This window comes from Saccoglossus kowalevskii, chromosome 15, assembly GCF_978046115.1.
Source record: "Saccoglossus kowalevskii chromosome 15, keSacKowa6.1, whole genome shotgun sequence".
Lineage (NCBI taxonomy): Eukaryota > Metazoa > Hemichordata > Enteropneusta > Harrimaniidae > Saccoglossus > Saccoglossus kowalevskii.
Genome location: NC_140655.1, coordinates 11,988,303 through 12,007,296, shown reverse-complemented (window position 1 = coordinate 12,007,296; position 18,994 = coordinate 11,988,303). Strand labels below are relative to the sequence as shown.

Below are 18,994 nucleotides of genomic sequence, written 5' to 3'. Positions count from 1 at the left end.
TGAGATATGACTCAGGATGGACGCACGGACACACGGACGGACGGAGACTGAATTATAAGTCCCCGTTTTCGGACTTTGTCCGAACGGGGACTAATAAATTACGGTACATACAAAACATCAAAAAGTCTATTCAGCGAAAATTAATTCCAGCTAAAATAAGGTATTTTACACTACCCTATGTATAATTATAATGTACATTTTAGGTAATTCCCTCAAATGCTTGTAGATTTAGCTTCTAGTTAGGGTTGCATAGCTTCTTCCTTGATTTCCCATTTCTTGTTACTTACTCGCACATGGTCATATTTATAAACATACGGACAATGCAACTATGGTTTTGTGAAACATGTTCTACTTGTAGAGAACCATAGGTGGTTTATAGTTCCACAAGAGAACTAAAAGAATCTGTTGTAGCACTGAACACTACTATTTTCATTGAAGGTCAACTCTGCTGTCACTCTGGATTATTCAAATATTAGTCTTGTGTTTCTTACATAATTACAATTGTTCATAATCCCCAAAATAAACGATGGTAGCATCTTTGTTGATTTGTTAGATTGACAGTAGCCCTCCTACAACAACACTAGACATTAGAGCCCCATGGTTCCAATGTTATTCCATTACCATTAATGTTTAGTGCTGAGATAGAGCTTCCGGTAATTGCTTTATTAGAAGCGAATGTGTAAATGTAAACAGAAAAGTTGAATTTATGGACAAATTATTGAAACAATTTCCATCACTCTAACATGCAAGGCTAGAATATTTTGGTTTATGTGCATTTCTATTGAAAACAGTACCATACTTCGCTAATTATGCTGATACCCATTGTCTGATTTACATAGTTCCATCCTAGGCCGTCTCAATGTTGAGGCGTAGAGGTAATCTTTTTTTACCTCTGTGGTTGAGGGTACGGCCAAATAAATGGACCTTGGATACCAGCATCCCAGTCTTAGCAAAACACTATCACTCGTGCATACGTACCACTTGTTAAACCATACATGTACATGTATTTTAAGACCTGCTCGCGTAATCACTAAGTCTGCGCTCTTAAAACAAACAACCATTCTCCTGTTGGTCTGATCGGCACCTAATTCCACAACCTGACAGAAACTAAAACTTTACCACCAGTTCAGGTACACTTAGTTTGATTTCTGCATTACCTCCACATACATGTATAATAAATAACCACATTGTTAACGGCCGAACCCATTAATTTAATGTATTTCTTCCCTTGGGCAATACACCTTTAACAGTACGTACTTTTGCCTTGAAAGGGACACTGGGATGACCATTTTTCAAAGTATTAATGAAATGTTACTTTATGTATGCCTTACAACCCTATCACGTATGCTGTAGTCATAATAACGTATATGTACTTGGTTGTATCTTATACACATTTTTGTTTAAAGTTGACAGTTAAAGAAGTAACAAAAAACAGGTGTAAAGATAACAGGTATATACTAGTATTTATTGATTACTGTAGAATACTTTATTTTCGCTTGGAATTTATTTCGCTGAAGGGATGATTCCGTGAAAATAAAATCCAACGAATATACTTTTTTTCTATATTTCACATTAAACTCACCAAAAATCAGTGAAAATAAATTCCAAGCAAAACGCCCAAAAAGCCTTTTCAGTGAAAATTTATTCCAGCGAAAATAAAGTATTCCACAGTATGTATGCACAATTGCTGAACACATTGATGTTTAAAATTCAATATTCACTGACTTGCAAAAAAATTTTCCTAAAAAATTCAAAATATTTATGCTTGTATCAAAACATGCTAAACTGAAAAATTTTGAATTTTATGGTCATCTCTGCTATTTACACATAGATGTACTATTACCAGAGTCAATATAGTAATTACTACACCTAATGATCAGTAAATCAGTCTCCGTTTGTATTCATCTTTTGTTATCTTGAACTAAATCAATGATGGTTCCTACCTTGGTGCAGCTTCTAAACTAACTTTTGTATCAGCAACGCTAGCACAGTGTACGATCACATGCAGATAAGGTGATGTTAAGGGACAACCCCGCAAATATTAGGTGGGTCAGGGGTCAAAACAAGGGATTAAAATATTTTGTCATTTAAATCTTGTAATTTGCTAAAAGGATGTTGAAAAGTTGAGTGTGACTGTTCAGCACATCAAGTGTAAAGTTCCACAAAAGCAATCACAAAAATTTAATTGTGTTGATTTTATAACAAATATTTACTCTGAACAATGACAACATTGGAGATCAAATGAAAACATCAATGATTACTGTAAATATGTACATGTATACTAGTAGTTACGTTTGCACACAGCTTTTTAGCATGCGCTATAAGATCAAAAATGTTATCTTGTACCATAGACCCTCTTTAGGCTAAGTATGGGTTAAATCTGATTTGTTTATAAAACCCGGTCCAGATTCTTTATAGTTGCGTTCACGCACAGCTCCTTAGCACGGGCTAAGAGGTCAAATTCCTTAGCCCGTGCTAAGAAAACGTGCGTGAACGCTTAGCACGGGCTAAGGAATGCTAAGTACGGGTTAAATCTGATCCGAATTTAAGACGCGGTCTAGACCTTAGCACGGGCTAACGAAGTATGCGCGAACGCTTAGCCCAGGGCTAAGCGCCCTCTGCGGCGACCTTTGGGTGTGAAAATTGTCCCATGTTCGTATAACGACACTATTCCACCAGTCATTACTCCGCGCTCACTTCCACACTAATCGGGTCACTGTAGTAGAGCGTACAGCAGCTCCAATCGTAGACAAAATAAATTTGGTTCGCTGTCTACGACATGCATTAATAAAACACTGTATTCTGTTACGCCCGTTGTATACTGTTTATGTGCATCCAAATAAGTGGTCAGTCTTCTCTCGCGTTCCTGTGCACGTCGCTTCAAAATTAGAACGAAACATGCCAGAAGCAGAAATAGAACCTCGCGCGTGTCATCCATTTTTCGTTCGTAAATAGCGGCTTACCAAAGGTCACCAACTAATGGCACCCCTTAGCCCGTGCTAACGACTGGCCCTCCATGTGCGTGGACGCAATTGGGTCTAGCCGAAATGCAAATATGCAAGATAAGCCTAAATCAGCTTAAATCTTAGCTTGTACTTTGTGTAACGTGAACACAACTTATATGGGCTAATCATGTGTGTGCAAATACTTCACTCAGACTGGGGCTAAGTCTCAAAACCCAATTGTATTTATTTGGAAGATTTACTACTAGTATTATATTCAACTATTCATTTCGATGCACCATTTCCAAAATATTGTCTTCTGTACTACTTCATGATATTCTGCAATCTGCATTTCTGAATTTGCTTTGGTATTGTTTTACAACTGTTCGCAATAACGTGTACACCATCCTGGTTAATGTACTGAGGATTATAAGGTTATTACGAAGATACCTCAAAGTATGCTCGAAGACAGTACAGCGACAGTATCGACCGACGCGCAGCATACTTTGAGTGCATACTTTGAGGTATCTTCGTAATAACCTTATTATTATAAGTCTTTTCCTACCAAGGATACATCATTGGAATGCCGAAATCAGCGAACTTCTTTGTATGGAGTCCGGTCAAACCCTTGTGGCAGCCATGTTTGTTTTTATTATTAGAAGACGTTTACGCGCGTAATCATTCCATATTTGGAATTAGCATTTCCTAATATGGTAGGATGAAAATACCCCGTAAAATACCGCAAAATTACGGCACGCTGTAACGTATGGCGTTACGGTAACAGATGTATAATAATAATAGTTACAAGAACTGAAGATTTGTATATTCTTAACAAGTTTGGACATTTGTTAGCTAACCAGTGAGTGAACACAATTGGGTCTAGCTAGGAGATATGGAATCATACAAGATTAGCTTAAATGTTTGCCTGTATTTAGTCTCGCCACAGTCCCTCCAGTGGAGTCAATACAGTGGAGGGACTGTGGTCTAGCAAACCATATCTAAAATAAAATTGCCATGCACGATTTAAATTAGTTGGGAGAATTCCAGGACGAATTAAGAAAGCATTCCGTTGATATTTTCTACATAAATACAGAAAAACGCCAAGAAGAAATATCCCATTGAGGTCAGTTATGTTGAACACCTCTGACATAACAAATATACATTCCAAAGTAAAAAGGATGTTTTAGGACGACCTAAATAAAGATATTTTGGCTGTGTTAAAGCATGAAGGTACAAGGAAACCAAATTTTAATTTAATTTACTCAACAAACAAAATATTTGTGCATGCCTTAGGTACCTAAATGTGAAACAGACTTACATCGTTAATTTGTCATCCCAAATACCAGTGAATCCAACTTTGGGAGTTATAGCTGAAAATGTGAGCCCCCCCCCTTCTCCTCCAGACAAATTACTTATCGGGTCAACTATGGATTTTTTTTTAGCTCCATGGGTCAACTACCACGTGAGCATAGGAGATTTATATCACCTGATTCTGTAGAAACACTGGTATTTACACGTGCATGTGCATGTATCTACTCTAATCACGGAGATGTTTTACCTCTCATATCAGCACAGTAATGCATTCACCAGCTCTAAACACATGTGCAACTAATATCACCTGATTACAAGGTCACAGGCACCGCATAGAAACATATACGCATTACTAATGCCACAAAAATGGTGCAGTAAAGGCATTATTTATAAACTAGGTTTTATTTTCAATATTTTCGCTAATAAGTAAGATTCACTAAATTAAATAAATCTGTGTGAACATATGCAAAACTGTAAATTCTGAAACTGATTCATGAAATTAAAACCCAGTGAAAAGGCTCAAACATCAAAATAGTGAAATTAAATGCCAGTGAAAATAAATGATTTTACAGTATTGCCAAAAACATATTTGCTCCATTAGTAGTATATATCATACTGTAAACGTCTTTAATCTTGCAAGAGACAGACTTACATGAATTTAGCAGGTCAGGGAAAATCACGAAATTTTGTAACAGTGTCGGTGATTTTTCCTTTACAATTGCCATGAAATCATTAAATCGGGAAAATTTATCGCACCAAAAATTTACACTTTTTACTATATACGAAGATAGGGAAATGACACAGGTGTGCCTACATGTATAGTCAAAACCTGGAGGTAAAAATAAAAATCTATTTTTTAGCTCTATGGTCAAAATATGTTATATTTTAATAATTCAACATGCATATATCTAATTCTTGATTCAGAACAGACCAGACCAGTCGGTCCCTTTATCTATTTTTACCTCCATGCTTTATCTAACCACGGAAGGTACTAACAGTTACCTTCCATGATCTAACCCTTTGATAGAGCACAGTCCATGAGGGAATGTGGATAGAGGGACTGTGTTCAGAAACACAACTGACTTGCAAAGTAGAGCAGTCAATCTATTATAATCACTCAGTGTAACGTATTTTTGGTTGTGTTTAATAATCAGGAAATTTTGTACATGTAATTGTAAATGCAACATAATTTGCTGTTTGTCTTCACTTTTTGTTTATCATTGTTATGCAATTTTTGTTGGTTGTCTTTGTAGTTTTTTAGTGACCTCACTGCTGCTGTGCTTACAAGACATGTCAAAAAATAAATATAAATAAACTACAAAATCAAATAAACTAAATGATAAAACGAAAAGAGTACACAAGCATCAAGTTACGTTTACAAACATGGTCTATGTAAACTATTGACAATGTAACAACTTAATAATAAATGTAACCACAGTCCCTCCATGGAGGTATACCTCCATGGTCCCTCTATCTAAAGGGACTGTGATGTAACTTTTCCTGCTGCTTCATTTTGGTGAAAGAAGTCTTATAATTTATGGAGATAAATTGACTGTGTTCTGACAAGTTATAAGTTTTAATCAAGCTATCTTAGCTAAGTACAAGATGTAGCTAATAAGAGGTAAAAGTTGATTCACACAATGCGATTACAGAAGCTTTAGCTAAATTAAGACTTTTTTTAATTCATGCATCGACCAAATTTCACTATAATGACATGTAATTATTTCAAAGGGTGTCACACACTAATCAAGGAAAGAGTAGAGTTGTGCATGATTACTATAAAATGACATGGGTTTATATTTCTATGAAACATTCATCGATATAATCTGTGTTCCAGTATCAAATACAGGGAGAGGCACTTTCAAAAGCATTAAAATAACATAGGTATAAAACTTAAACTTGCAATGGATGAACTAAGGTTTAGTGTCTTAAAAACTGAACACACTGTTGACATCTTGGTTTCAAAAGACCGTGATTCAATAGAAGAAGACAATTAAGTGTCAATGATGAATGAATGAATGAATGAATAGCTCAAAGGCACCCTGTGTGAAAAACAGTCTACACCCACCTTGAGAGCTCAGAATCTATATCCTCATTCTTATTTGTGTCGCCATTCATCATGGAATTGCACTGTCCAAGAGAAAACATGATGCTAGGTTTATCCTCGGTAGTCGCCTGGCTGATAACGCTCAATAATAATCAGTCGCATCATGGTTAACTCAGCACCCCTCGCAGTAACATTATCAATGTCCTGTGTTTTTCCCTATTTTATAAATTCTATGTACTTTGCCCCTTGACCCCTTAGTTATGTTAATAAAAGCTGGAATGAATGAGGGGTCATCATATTCGCATAACAATAACTGATCACCTAGGTGTGCTTGTATGTAGGTGAACCCTGGTCAACACTGCATTATAATGAATTAGTCTTTATCGGTAAAATGCAGAGAATTATTTTCATAAAATAATCATAATTATCATAATAAAAGTGTAGAAAAATTAATGTACAAAATAAAATTTGCTGTTTGCTATGCTACAAATACCAAATAATTAGTCATCAAGATCTGAAACCTGCCTCTTGGTGGCGCTATTTTCACTCTGATTGATTGGTCAAAACATATGCATGTCATTTTAGTTCAATCATAGAGGGGGAGAAAATCATTTTCACAAATATGAAATTAACAATAAAATAAAATTTCAAAAAAAATATTTTTTTTCTATATTTTCCACTTATGCACAATGCTGAAATATTGATTCACCACAATGATTCAAAGTGTTTTTTTGTACTGAAAAATAAGTCAGTATCATTGGACAAAAACAATCTAATTTGCATAACATTAGCATAATCACTGTATATTATTTATTACTGTATACACATACCTAGTATTATCTTAGAATCAATGTTGAGATAAAGAATTCAAGAGAGATTTCCAACAGCTGAGATCGCAAAACTTTGAAAACTATTGCAGTTTGTAGACTGTCAAATATAATCAGCTTTTCAGGTCCCCCCCCCCAGATGCTTGTAGATTAGCATCTAGTGGAGATGGTGTACTGTAAACAGTTTTAATTTTCTGCGAGTCAAAATTTCGAGCATTTCATGAGTCAGTGAAAATCTTTGTATTAGTGAAAAATTCTTTGCTGTCCAATAATACTGAATGTCAGTGACTTTCGTGAAATTTTTTTTCATGAGTGGAATAAAATCGTCACATTGCAAACATTTCTAGCACTGAAAATTAAATGGTTTACAGTAGTTACATCTATGATTTTCCTGATTCTATACTTGTGAGCAGAGAAGAAAGTAAAACTCCTGATTGGCCAAAAGTAGTCATGTGACTTGTTGTCAATGCATTGTGGGATGTTTCTACATAAATTATGGTACCCTTTGTTTTGGAAGGGGAAGAATTCACTCATTGTTTACTTTTATATGCAAGTAGACTTGTTCATGTGCAATAAATGTACTTGTGTATGTGATGTAAATTCTGGTGCAATGTTATGTAAATTATAGAGAAAACTAACAGAATCTCTTGTAGCAATTTACAACAATTCCAAATAAGAATATCTCAGTAGCCACCCTAAATTAATAAAATTTCTGTCATGTTTTTCTTGTGTAATTCTCATTGTTTATAATCCCACAAATATATGATGATAACGTCTTTGTTGATTTCAGACATGGTCCTCCTGCACCTACAATACTGAGTCATGCAATACTAAACAAGTGGCCTATGTGACAATGTTAAATTGCAATAGAACCTTCACTGGAAAATATAAGTTTTATTCAAGCTATCTTAGCTAAGTACAAGATGTAGCTAATAAAGGGAAAAGTTGATTCACACAATGAGATTGCAGAAGCTTTAGCTAAATTAATAGGGTCAAGATGCCCTAATTCTTCACTAGATTCAAGAGCCCCAACTGCCTCACTCCGGCTGCCTCACCACAAGAGTCCAGATGCCTTACTGTCTCACTAGAGTCATTGCTCAAACCACAGTCCCTCAACACTGTAACTGAGCTCAAACATACATTAACGATACATTAGGACCCCAAGAATATATGCTGTTACACTTACATTTTGTGCATGTGTGCAGGGGTATGGTTCACTTATGATGTTATTCATGTACCGGTATGTGCACAGTGAGACATTTGTTACCAGACATACACTTGCTAGATGGGAAACACTAGGTGAAATTGTGATGGTCAGGTCTATAATAATTTTAAATTTGTATAAATTCAGGTACTGTAAAATACATTATTTTTGCTGGAATTAATTAATTAATTAATTTTGGGTGTTTTGTATGGAATTTATTTTCACTGATTTTCGACGAGTTTAATTTGAGACATAAGGAAAAAAAGTATATTCGCTGGATTCTATTTTCACTGAAGCATCCCTTGAGCGAAAATAGCAAAAATAAATTCCACACGAAAATAAAGTATTCTACAGTAAGTTTATCTCTACCATAGTGTATCTCTACCATTGTGACACTTAAAATTCCTCAGAAGGAACTACTAAAACACATATTTAAATGCACAAATTTTACAAAAATTACTATATAAAGCACGACAATGGTTTTTAAAAAAAATACAATTAAAAAAACTGGAGATAATAATAAAAATAAGCAATATAAATCAATGAAACATGAAAAAGGAATGAAAGAAATATTTATGTTAATTTGCCAGAAGGTGTTGCTGTCTAAGGTTCGTGCTATTTTCGATAAATTGGGCAACTGGTATTTGTACATTCAGGTTTGTATCACCATTACTTTTAAAAAATTGTTGTAGCCACTCATTTTTATGAAGTTTATAATATGTTTAGTTGTCTCTTCAAATAGTGCTTTTTGTGTTTTTTTTAGTAAAAGGGACATTTAATAATAAAATGGTACTCATCTTCTACTTTATTATTCAAACACAATTCGCAGATTCTTTTTCTTATTTCGGTTTTGGTTTGGTTAACTCCCTGTTTAAATTTTTAGTTTATGGTTGCTCAGACGGAACCTACTGTGATCAGCTAGAAACTGATTTCTCAGAAACACAACAAAATACTCCCACTGGAAACGAGCATTGTGTAACAATGAATTAAATTTAAATAAATTCAGTGTATGTAATGTTCAGTTTATTTCTACCATAACCTTATTAATCAGCTAGGAACTGGTTTCTCAGAAACACAACAAAACACTTCTACTGAATTGTGTAACAATGCTAACCAGGAAGTGACCTAAATTTTTATAACTTGCACTTGGAATGTTTTAACAGCCAAGTATACTAGTACTTCGGAAAAAATTAGTGTCTCTTGCCATCATGCACACATCAGTTTGAAAAAATATGAAAATACTCGTTTTAAGTATTTTGTCAGAATTTAAAGAAAAATTCAATACTGATTCATGACAAATCCAAAATGAAAAAAGAAGATTAGCAAATAATAATAATGTTATAATGGAAAAAAAATATCCACATGACTTCAATTATGGAAAAGAAGTTTTTTTTTCTTTTTTCTGGGTCATAAACACCTGCCATAGTATATCTGTTAAGTTTAAGACATCATCCTTTGTAGTGTTGACCAGGATACTAGCCATCTTACATTATTAGGAAAGACATATCCCAAACGAACAACAAAAGATACCGAATTGTACTTACATGTATTAAACAACATATATCACTGACGTCTATAATATCAGAGGTACATTACTTGGGGTTTGCAACAACGGTGACATGATACCAAGATCCCATCACAATCTCGCTCTCGCATAAGCGTTCCAACTCAGAAAAATGCGAATGTGCATGCCCGAGGTAACTAGGATACTGGGATGTCCAGGTGGATCAAAATAGCTGCCCACGATATGACGGATTACGAGAACTATATTTTCTGTACATTTTCGATGTATTACATTTTTCACTACGATAGTGGCAAGAAAAGTTTAATTTTTTCATTACAAACCTTGAACATTGATATATGTCATGTCAGAAGGTCGTAGCCTCAGTCTCGCTATCTACGAGAAGAGACTTGAATGGGATCTTGACATGATGTCACAATACAGTACTATGCGAGTTGCAAACCCCAAGTAATGTACCTCTGATAATATTAATAAGTTTTATGCTGTTTCTATGCATACTTTGCAATTTTTATATTATTTTTTCACTGCGAATGACATTTTACTGTTGTTAAATGTTTTCAGAAATTATATTACAGCCGTTTATTACATATACTTATGCAGTAATTGAAGTTCGTTGTCCAGTTCAACTTTACTCGCAAAACCCACGACGTAATTACAAGTTTTTTTTCAGATCTAAACGCCCAACCGCACAGCGTATAACACGCATGCTAACAAATTATATTTGAGGTAAAAACTTTTGACAAATGACTCACCTCGGCGAACCGTACAACCCTTGGGTGATCACCGAAGTTGGACGTGATGTTCTCTTGAGACCAGACATTTCACTGTTATTTCTTGTTACTTCGATGTTATTGTGTGCACACACATGAAATAAAATACCACTTTCTGAATGTCAGTTCACAGTCAGTGGATTTCACTTTTTACGCATGCGTTTTAGCCAACCCGGAAGCGAGGGAGATTCTATTTTAGTCAAGGAGTCAAGCGCTCGGTGATGCATGAATTGTAGCGAATACAAATTGGTATGTGTTCAATATTATACGATTAAATCTTAAAATATTTCAGATATATTATTTTAAAAATAATTTCCTGGATTATTAAAACTTGGATAACGTAAGTAAACGTAATTTCTCCCATTGTTATTTCACACGTCAAAATGGTGCGGCGCAGGTGTTTCAACTTTTCGAGGTCACGCCCAGTGAAATAAATTTATGGCGGCCGAACGAGCTAGAACGTCGATGGGACGTCCTGAAATTTATCCGACGAGAGTTCCTTAATCTCCTCTAAAAATCACAATATCAGGATTATTGTGTCAAGATTCACAATGAGTTCCGACAGAATACTAGAAACCGCCAAACAAGGCGACACAGAAACGCTGAAATATCTTTTGCAGCAACGTCAACTTTCCGATCGAGTGTGTGACCGGTTCGGAGCAACTTGTTGTCACTATGCTGCGCGGTCGGGGCAGTTAGAAACGCTTAAATGGCTTATATTAGGCGCTGGTTTGACGGGAAGTAAGCGAACTAGAAATGGAGCCAACCCTTCGCATGATGCTGCGGCTGCGGGTAAATTGAAATGCTTGCAGTGGTTGCTACAAGATAACGCGGGTGGATGTTGGCTGAACGACCCTGACAACAGTGGCTGCAATGTCCTGCATTTGTCTGCCAGGTTTGGTCATCTAAGTCTCTTGCATTGGCTAGTTGAAGACCAAGGTATGGACGTAACCAAACGAGCCGGCAATGGAATTAGTGCCATACATTTCGCGGCTGCAAGAGGGGATAAAAACTGTCTTATTTATCTGCTACAAAAAGCACCAAGGTATGTAACATGATTTCCAACGTGGAATATTGGACCATCCAGTCTTTTGAACCGTGGCTGGACAATCTAATTGCTCACCGATAACACGTCTTCCACACGACAGGTATTGTTATTTTATTAACAATGCCTATTGTTCTTATTTAATCTTAAACAAATAACATAACAATTCACAAGGTGTAACTTTAATTAAATCACTTTAGCTGTCTTGGATCAGGATTATCTTTTATGAGCCCATATTAAAGATCTATAAACGGGCCTATACAAAACTAGGGCAGGTAAACCATATCTGGACTTCAGTGCCAGTCAACAGAGCTGTAGCCAAATATGGGCATTGAAGTATACATACCAACACAGTAAGTACTTGGCATATCAAAATACTGGTATTCTGATCTGACCTGCAAAGCTTAGTTGCTTGGTACTTAACCCTTGTACAGGACTGTTTATCATGGGGTCACACACAACTAATAATCCATGCAATAACACACATCATTTGGGCTACTTCTTAGTTATAAAATTTTGCTCTCTGATTTAGACAAGGAATCATTAATTTGCAAAATAATGCTATGGAACATATTTCCTCCGTGAAATATACAAGTAAATAAATAAATAAATAAATAAATAAATAAATAAATAAATAAATAAATAAATAAAATAAAAAAAACAATAAGTAGATAAAGGGGCCTTTATCTATATATAGCCCACACTCTGAAATACATTAGTTAGGCCCTGTGTTTAGCACTGTTTTGATCTGGCAAACTAATGCTTGATGCTCCTGATTTGGTGAACACCGTATCAACAGTTTGTTTGCTAAAATATTTTTTACCTAATTTTAATTTACCTGCATAAGCATCTAGCATGCCTGCTTTGAATGCAAAGGTCAGCATGTGTCACCATTTACAAATTAACCAACTCATATTTTATATTTTTAGCTCCGCTGTCGACTTTGTCGAGCGGAGCTTATCATATGAGTGATTGTCCGTCGTCGTCGTCCGTGTCAATGTTTTACTTTTTCGACTTCTTCTTGAAAACTACAAGCCTGAATGCTTTGATACTTGGTGTATATGTACCTTTGGTATACCTCTCTTAGGTTTGTTCATTTCATGTATATATCTTCAATTCTCTAATTTTGGTGAATATTTTTGTCATTTTTGGTAAAAAGTGATATTTTCGACTTCTTGTTAAAAATCGCAAGTGCAATTGCTTTGATATTACATATATAGGTACTACATGTGGACCTCTCTCAGATTTGTTCATTTTGTAATGATATCTTTAATTCTCTAATTTTGGTGAATATTTTTGTCATTTTTGGTAAAAAGTGATATTTTCGACTTCTTGTTAAAAACCGCAAGTCCAATTGCTTTGATACTACATATATAGGTACTACATGTGGACCTCTCTCAGATTTGTTCATTTCGTGATGATATCTTCAATTCTCTAATTTTGGTGAATATTTTTGTAATTTTTGGTAAAAAGTGATATTTTCGACTTCTTGTTAAAAACCAAAAGTTCAATTGCTTTGATATTACATATATAGATGCTACATGTAGACCTTTCTCAGATTTGTTCATTTTGTGATGATATCTTCAGTTCTCTAATTTTGGTGAATATTTTTGTCATTTTTGGTAAAAAGTGATATTTTCGACTTCTTGTTGAAAACTGTAAGTCCGATTGCTTTGATATTACATATATAGGTACTACATGTGGACCTCTCTCAGATTTGTTTGTTTTGTGATGATATCTTCAATTCTCTATTTATTTTGGTGAATATTTTTGTAATTTTTGGTAAAAAGTGATATTTTCGACTTCTTGTTAAAAACTGTAAGTCCGATTGCTTTGATACTATTCATATTGTTCATTTTCTAATGATGTCTTCAGTTCTTTAATTGAAATGTGCATTGCTAACAGCGGAGCTATCTCAGTCGATAGGCTGCTTGTTTTATAATTTATTGATCAAAACCTATAGCTAATAGGAAATTGTGTCTATTTAGTCCAAAATTATCAAAAAAATTATGAAAAAATATGTAAAATCAGTCAAAATGTGGCAACAACATGGGTTAATTATAAACCCAATTATCTGAATACCAGATATCTGTGGTAATAATACCATATAGAGACTACACACATAAAAATGTGCCTACTGTATATTTTGTCACATGACAGCAGAACAATTAATTGAAACATAAAGTTTTGGCTGAATATTGGCTTTACAGTAAATTTCATAAAACCATGAATGTTTTTCATATTAAATATTTGTGGATATTTTATCAATTTTAAATGTTGGTTGAATACCAGCAGACCAATCATATGTTAACAGATGCCAGTATTTCGGCCAATCATTGAAGAAAGCCTACAAATGGCTTCCACAACCAATAAAAGTATATTTTGAATGTAGTGCGAAGGTTTTTCAAAGTACAAATTTTATAAATATTTCATAAATTTCTACATAATTCATGTCTTTATGAAATTCACTGTAACGCACAGCTGGCACAGACTATCTAATAATTGCATTTGTAAAAGCAGGGCGTACAATATTTGCTTTCCTGTCAAATAATGACGTAACCTCGTTTGCACAGTCTGTCTATGATAGAGGTACTGTGTACTAAGCTTTTAAACAGATACATACTAGAAAACTGAGTCATTTGTATTCACTGAAAATTGTTCACATCAGAGTTTTTGATCTGTTGGATGGTACATTGTACTGTAAAATCTGTATAAGAAGTCGCATCTCTAGTAGAAGTCGCACCCATTATTTTTGAATAATTGAGAATCAAAAATTCATCATTTCTCATAAGTGTAGATGCTCTAATAGAAGCTGCATCCCCTCTGTTGCATTGTACCATTCTAATAAAAGCCACGACTTCAAATAAAGATTTTACAGTATTAGCCTTATCAATTCGTGTATTCCTGCAAGGTGATATTAATAACATATTCATATTCATCAGGTAATTAGCATGATAACAAATACTTTTGCCTCAATAAATAATTCCAGAAAGATTATTGAATAGATTAAGATATTTTATTTTTAAAAAATAAAATATTTTACAGTATATAGAATTGAAATGGAGGAGTACTGGATTGGCAGGGTTAGGATTAGAGTTGTGGGTGAGGGGACGCTGACGAACTCTTGCCCTAATTATCAGTTGTATACCTGACACAAAAAATAATTTCAATAATAATTTCAAGAGAAACTTGATTTATGTTATTGAAACATGTTTGGGCAAATATTTGTTCTTTAAATATTTGTCTTATTACCACAATACTATCCACACAACACACCCAATCAAGCAAACCGACATGGTGATTTAAATATTTGTCTTATTACCACAATACTATCCACACAACACACCCAATCAAGCAAACCGACATGGTGATTTAAATATTTGTCTTATTACCACAATACTATCCACACAACACACCCAATCAAGCAAACCGACATGGTGATTTATCTATAAATTATAAAATACTGTAAACAATTATCTAATACAGATTTTACAGTAATTTTCAAGGATAAATTATAAAAATTTAAAAATCTTTTTCTATCCTAGACCAGTAAACTTTTATTTCCCCATCCTAGACAAAAATTAATAAAAGATTCGGAAGGGTGGCACAGCAAATCCTTAAAACATCTTTTTAGCTTAGGCTAAGCGATTAAAACTATATTGTATTCAATGTTCGTTTGGAAGATTTACTAATTTTGCCTGATTTTACGTGTTCATACCTTTTCATTTCGGTATGCAATTTCCATACATGACAAACAACATGAGCACATCAAGAGACATTATTTTCAAAAAAAAATGGCGATGAGACTATTTCCTATTATTCTGCAATCTGCACTTTCTGAATTTGTTTTGGTATTGTTTTATAACTACCATGGAACCATGGTGAACGAACATGTATATCTTCCTAGGTAATGTACTGAGTAATCATAGTTAAAATGACTGAAGACTTGTTTATCTTTATATAACAAATTTGAGCATTTCTTAACTCTGCTGTTTTGCATTTGCATAAATGCATTTGTGACTAATATGCAAATCTCAGCCCGTATATAGTCTCACTATGAGAGGGAATGTGGCCCGTATTTGATGTAGCCAGAACAGGACTATTAAAGCAATATACTGTCCATGGTATGTATACTCAAAACATTGTGTTTACTGATTAAATTGTTAGTTTATCCCTATTTATCTAATACTTGCTTATACCCACCTACAAGTCAATATTATTTTTTATCTAAATTGCTTTCATAATATTTGCTATGTAATTTTAGTCTAGTTGGATTACAAATATTTATTCTCAGATTAAGTACCTTATGTTTATGACTGGCATTTATATTGATTCACTTGAAGTATTTTTAGTAGGTTCAATTTCGCTTATAATTACTTGGAAATTTGGTTATACCTAGCAACCACAGAAGTTAGACATAGCAACCAAATTAGTTACAAGATTAACTAAATATACGTAAATTGCGTGCCAAATCTTTTCCTGATTACCATTTTCCAAAATTAGTAACTTATTTTGACTACCGTTACTAGGAATTTACAAAATATTAGTATTTTGGTTTCTTTTAAATAAACCAATTGGTTCCCAAAATTCTGGGTATCCGACTCAAATTGAGCAAAATGACATTTATTTATAACGACTAATTATTGCCAACTACGGATAATTAAATTGATTGATATCTAGCAACTGTAATATTTGGATTGTTATGCAGTAAATAGTGTGTCCATGTATATGCATAGCAGGAGGTTATTAAGAATTACAAACCTTTTCATAACCCTGGATGTTTTCACCACTTATGTCATTATAATGCTGTAATTTGTTGTTCTGTTTGTGTTTAATTAGACAAGGTTTTTCCAGACTGAACTGGTAAAAGGTTCCCCATCATAATATTATAAGGTTATTACGAAGATACCTGAAAGTATGCACGAAGACAGTACAGCGGCAGTATTGACCGACGCGCAGCGGAGGTCGATGCGACAGCGTACTGTCTGAGTGCATACTTTCAGGTATCTTTGTAATAACCTTATTATTATACATCTTTTCCTTTCAAGGATACATCATGGGAATGCCGAAATCCAAAAAGTTTAGAACAGAATCAGCGAACTTATTTGTGTGGAGTCCGGTCAAATCCTGATGGCAGCCATGTTTGTTTTTATTATTAGAGGACGCTTACGCACGTAATTCCATATTTGGAATTCGCATTTCCTAATATGGTAGTATGAAAATACCCTGTAAAATACCGCAAAATTACGGCACGCTGTAACTTATGGCGTTACGGTGACAGATGTATAATAATACATAATATGCAGTAAAAAATAATTCCTTTTTTTTTTAAAAAGTAGCTACCACACTGTCCCATATCATGAATAAAAATAGCATTAGTTGCAAATGAACAGTATTTTCCAGTTTTTTTTATTTTAAATAAATAATATGAATTTCTGTAATAATATGAAGTTATTGAGGAAGTGTTGTTATTAATAAAATATTAATAAGCAAGATGGCTACCCCCTCCTTTAAAGGTTAAAGGTTAAATGCTAATGACCTCAGGACAGGATAATTTTAATGACTCATAATAACCTGTTTATTATGAGTCACTATTATTATTGTTTCTGAGATTCTGATAAAAATTTTATAAATAATTTCTAATTATTTGCATGAAAATATTTTTGCTTCTTGGACTTTTGGCTTGGCTTCTGATTGGAATTTTTTTTTTTTTAATTGTTTTTCGTGTAAGATCAAGATCATAGATATAATTTACTGTCATTTACAATATCAGTATTTTCAGAATAATTGATAAATTACAGAAACAATTTTGTAAAAATTTTAGGGCTAAAGGGTTATGGTTATAAGTTGGAATTTCATGTAAAAAATGTCTTTCACACATGTTGTATCCTTGGCATGGGACCCATAACTAATATGGCACTGCATTATGATTGGTGCTTTGAAGGACAGTAGTTGCTGTGTGGGTGGCAGTTGAATTCCATGTAAACAAATAATATCTTTTACACATGTTTACGTCTCACGGGACCCATATCACACACCGTCTCACGGGACCCATATCACACACCGTGTCATGGGACCCATATCACACATCGACTCACGGGACCCATATTACACACCGTCTCATGGGACCAATATCACACACCGTCTCATGGGACCCATATCACACACCGACTCATGGGACCCATATCACACACCGTCTCATGGGACCAATATCACACACCGTCTCATGGGACCCATATCACACATCGTCTCATGGGACCCATATCACACACCGTCTCATGGGACCCATATCACACACCGTCTCATGGGACCCATATTACACACCGTCTCATGGGACCCATATCACACACCGTCTCATGGGACCCATATCACACACCGACTCATGGGACCCATATCACACACCGTCTCATGGGACCAATATCACACACCGTCTCATGGGACCCATATCACACACCGACTCACGGGACCCATATCACACACCGTCTCATGGGACCAATATCACACACCGTCTCATGGGACCCATATCACACACCGTCTCATGGGACCCATATCACACACCGACTCATGGGACCCATATCACACACCGTCTCATGGGACCCATATCACACACCGTCTCATGAGACCCATATCACACACCGTCTCATGGGACCCATATCACACACCGTCTCATGGGACCCATATCACACACCGACTCATGGGACCCATATCACACACCGTCTCATGGGACCCATATCACACACCGTCTCATGAGACCCATATCACACACCGTCTCATGGGACCCATATCACACACCGTCTCATGGGACCCATATCACACACCGTCTCATGGGACCCATATCACACACCATCTCATGGGACCCATATCACACACCGTCTCATGAGACCCATATCACACAGTCTCATGAGACCCATATCACACATCGTCTCATGAGACCCATATCACACACCGTCTCATGGGACCCATATCACACACCATCTCATGGGACCCATATCACACACCGTCTCATGAGACCCATATCACACAGTCTCATGAGACCCATATCACACATCGTCTCATGAGACCCATATCACACACCGTCTCATGGGACCCATATGCACACTGTCTCATGGGACCCATATCACACACCATCTCTTGCGACCAATATCACACACTGTTTCATGGGACCCATATCACACACCGTCTCATGGGACCAATATCACACACATATAACTTTCAGTAAAAACAAACAATGTATTTTATACACTCTGTACACGTCCCATGGGACCCACACTTTTAAAAGGCAATTGTCATGACATGCATGTTATATGTGTGTTACCCAAGCTTGTT

At 35.2% G+C, this 18,994-nt stretch overlaps 2 protein-coding genes across 6 annotated transcripts in view; one reads left to right on the top strand and one right to left on the bottom strand.

Moving 5' to 3' along the window:
- LOC100372789 (NAD kinase-like) overlaps positions 1 to 10,817 on the bottom strand; it is a 36,500-nt gene extending 25,683 nt beyond the window's left edge. The window contains exons 1-2 of one of the 3 annotated variants that reach the window (XM_085490459.1): positions 10,606 to 10,817; positions 6,322 to 6,383 (exon numbers count right to left, since the gene is read on the bottom strand). In XM_085490459.1, coding sequence (XP_085346585.1) covers positions 6,322 to 6,374 — 53 coding nt within the window. In that variant the 5' untranslated portion in view covers positions 6,375 to 6,383; positions 10,606 to 10,817. Of the gene's footprint in view, positions 1 to 6,321; positions 6,539 to 10,605 lie in introns of those variants that run through there. The other 2 variants (XM_085490458.1, XM_085490457.1) reach the window with 2 other exon arrangements.
- LOC102809429 (uncharacterized) overlaps positions 10,815 to 18,994 on the top strand; it is a 39,812-nt gene continuing 31,632 nt past the window's right edge. The window contains exon 1 of one of the 3 annotated variants that reach the window (XM_085490454.1): positions 10,815 to 10,872. Coding sequence is in view for 2 of the 3 variants with exons in the window: in XM_085490450.1 (XP_085346576.1) it covers positions 11,175 to 11,668 (494 nt within the window). In the remaining variant the exon portion in view is untranslated. Of the gene's footprint in view, positions 10,873 to 11,064; positions 11,669 to 18,994 lie in introns of those variants that run through there. The other 2 variants (XM_085490450.1, XM_085490451.1) reach the window with 2 other exon arrangements.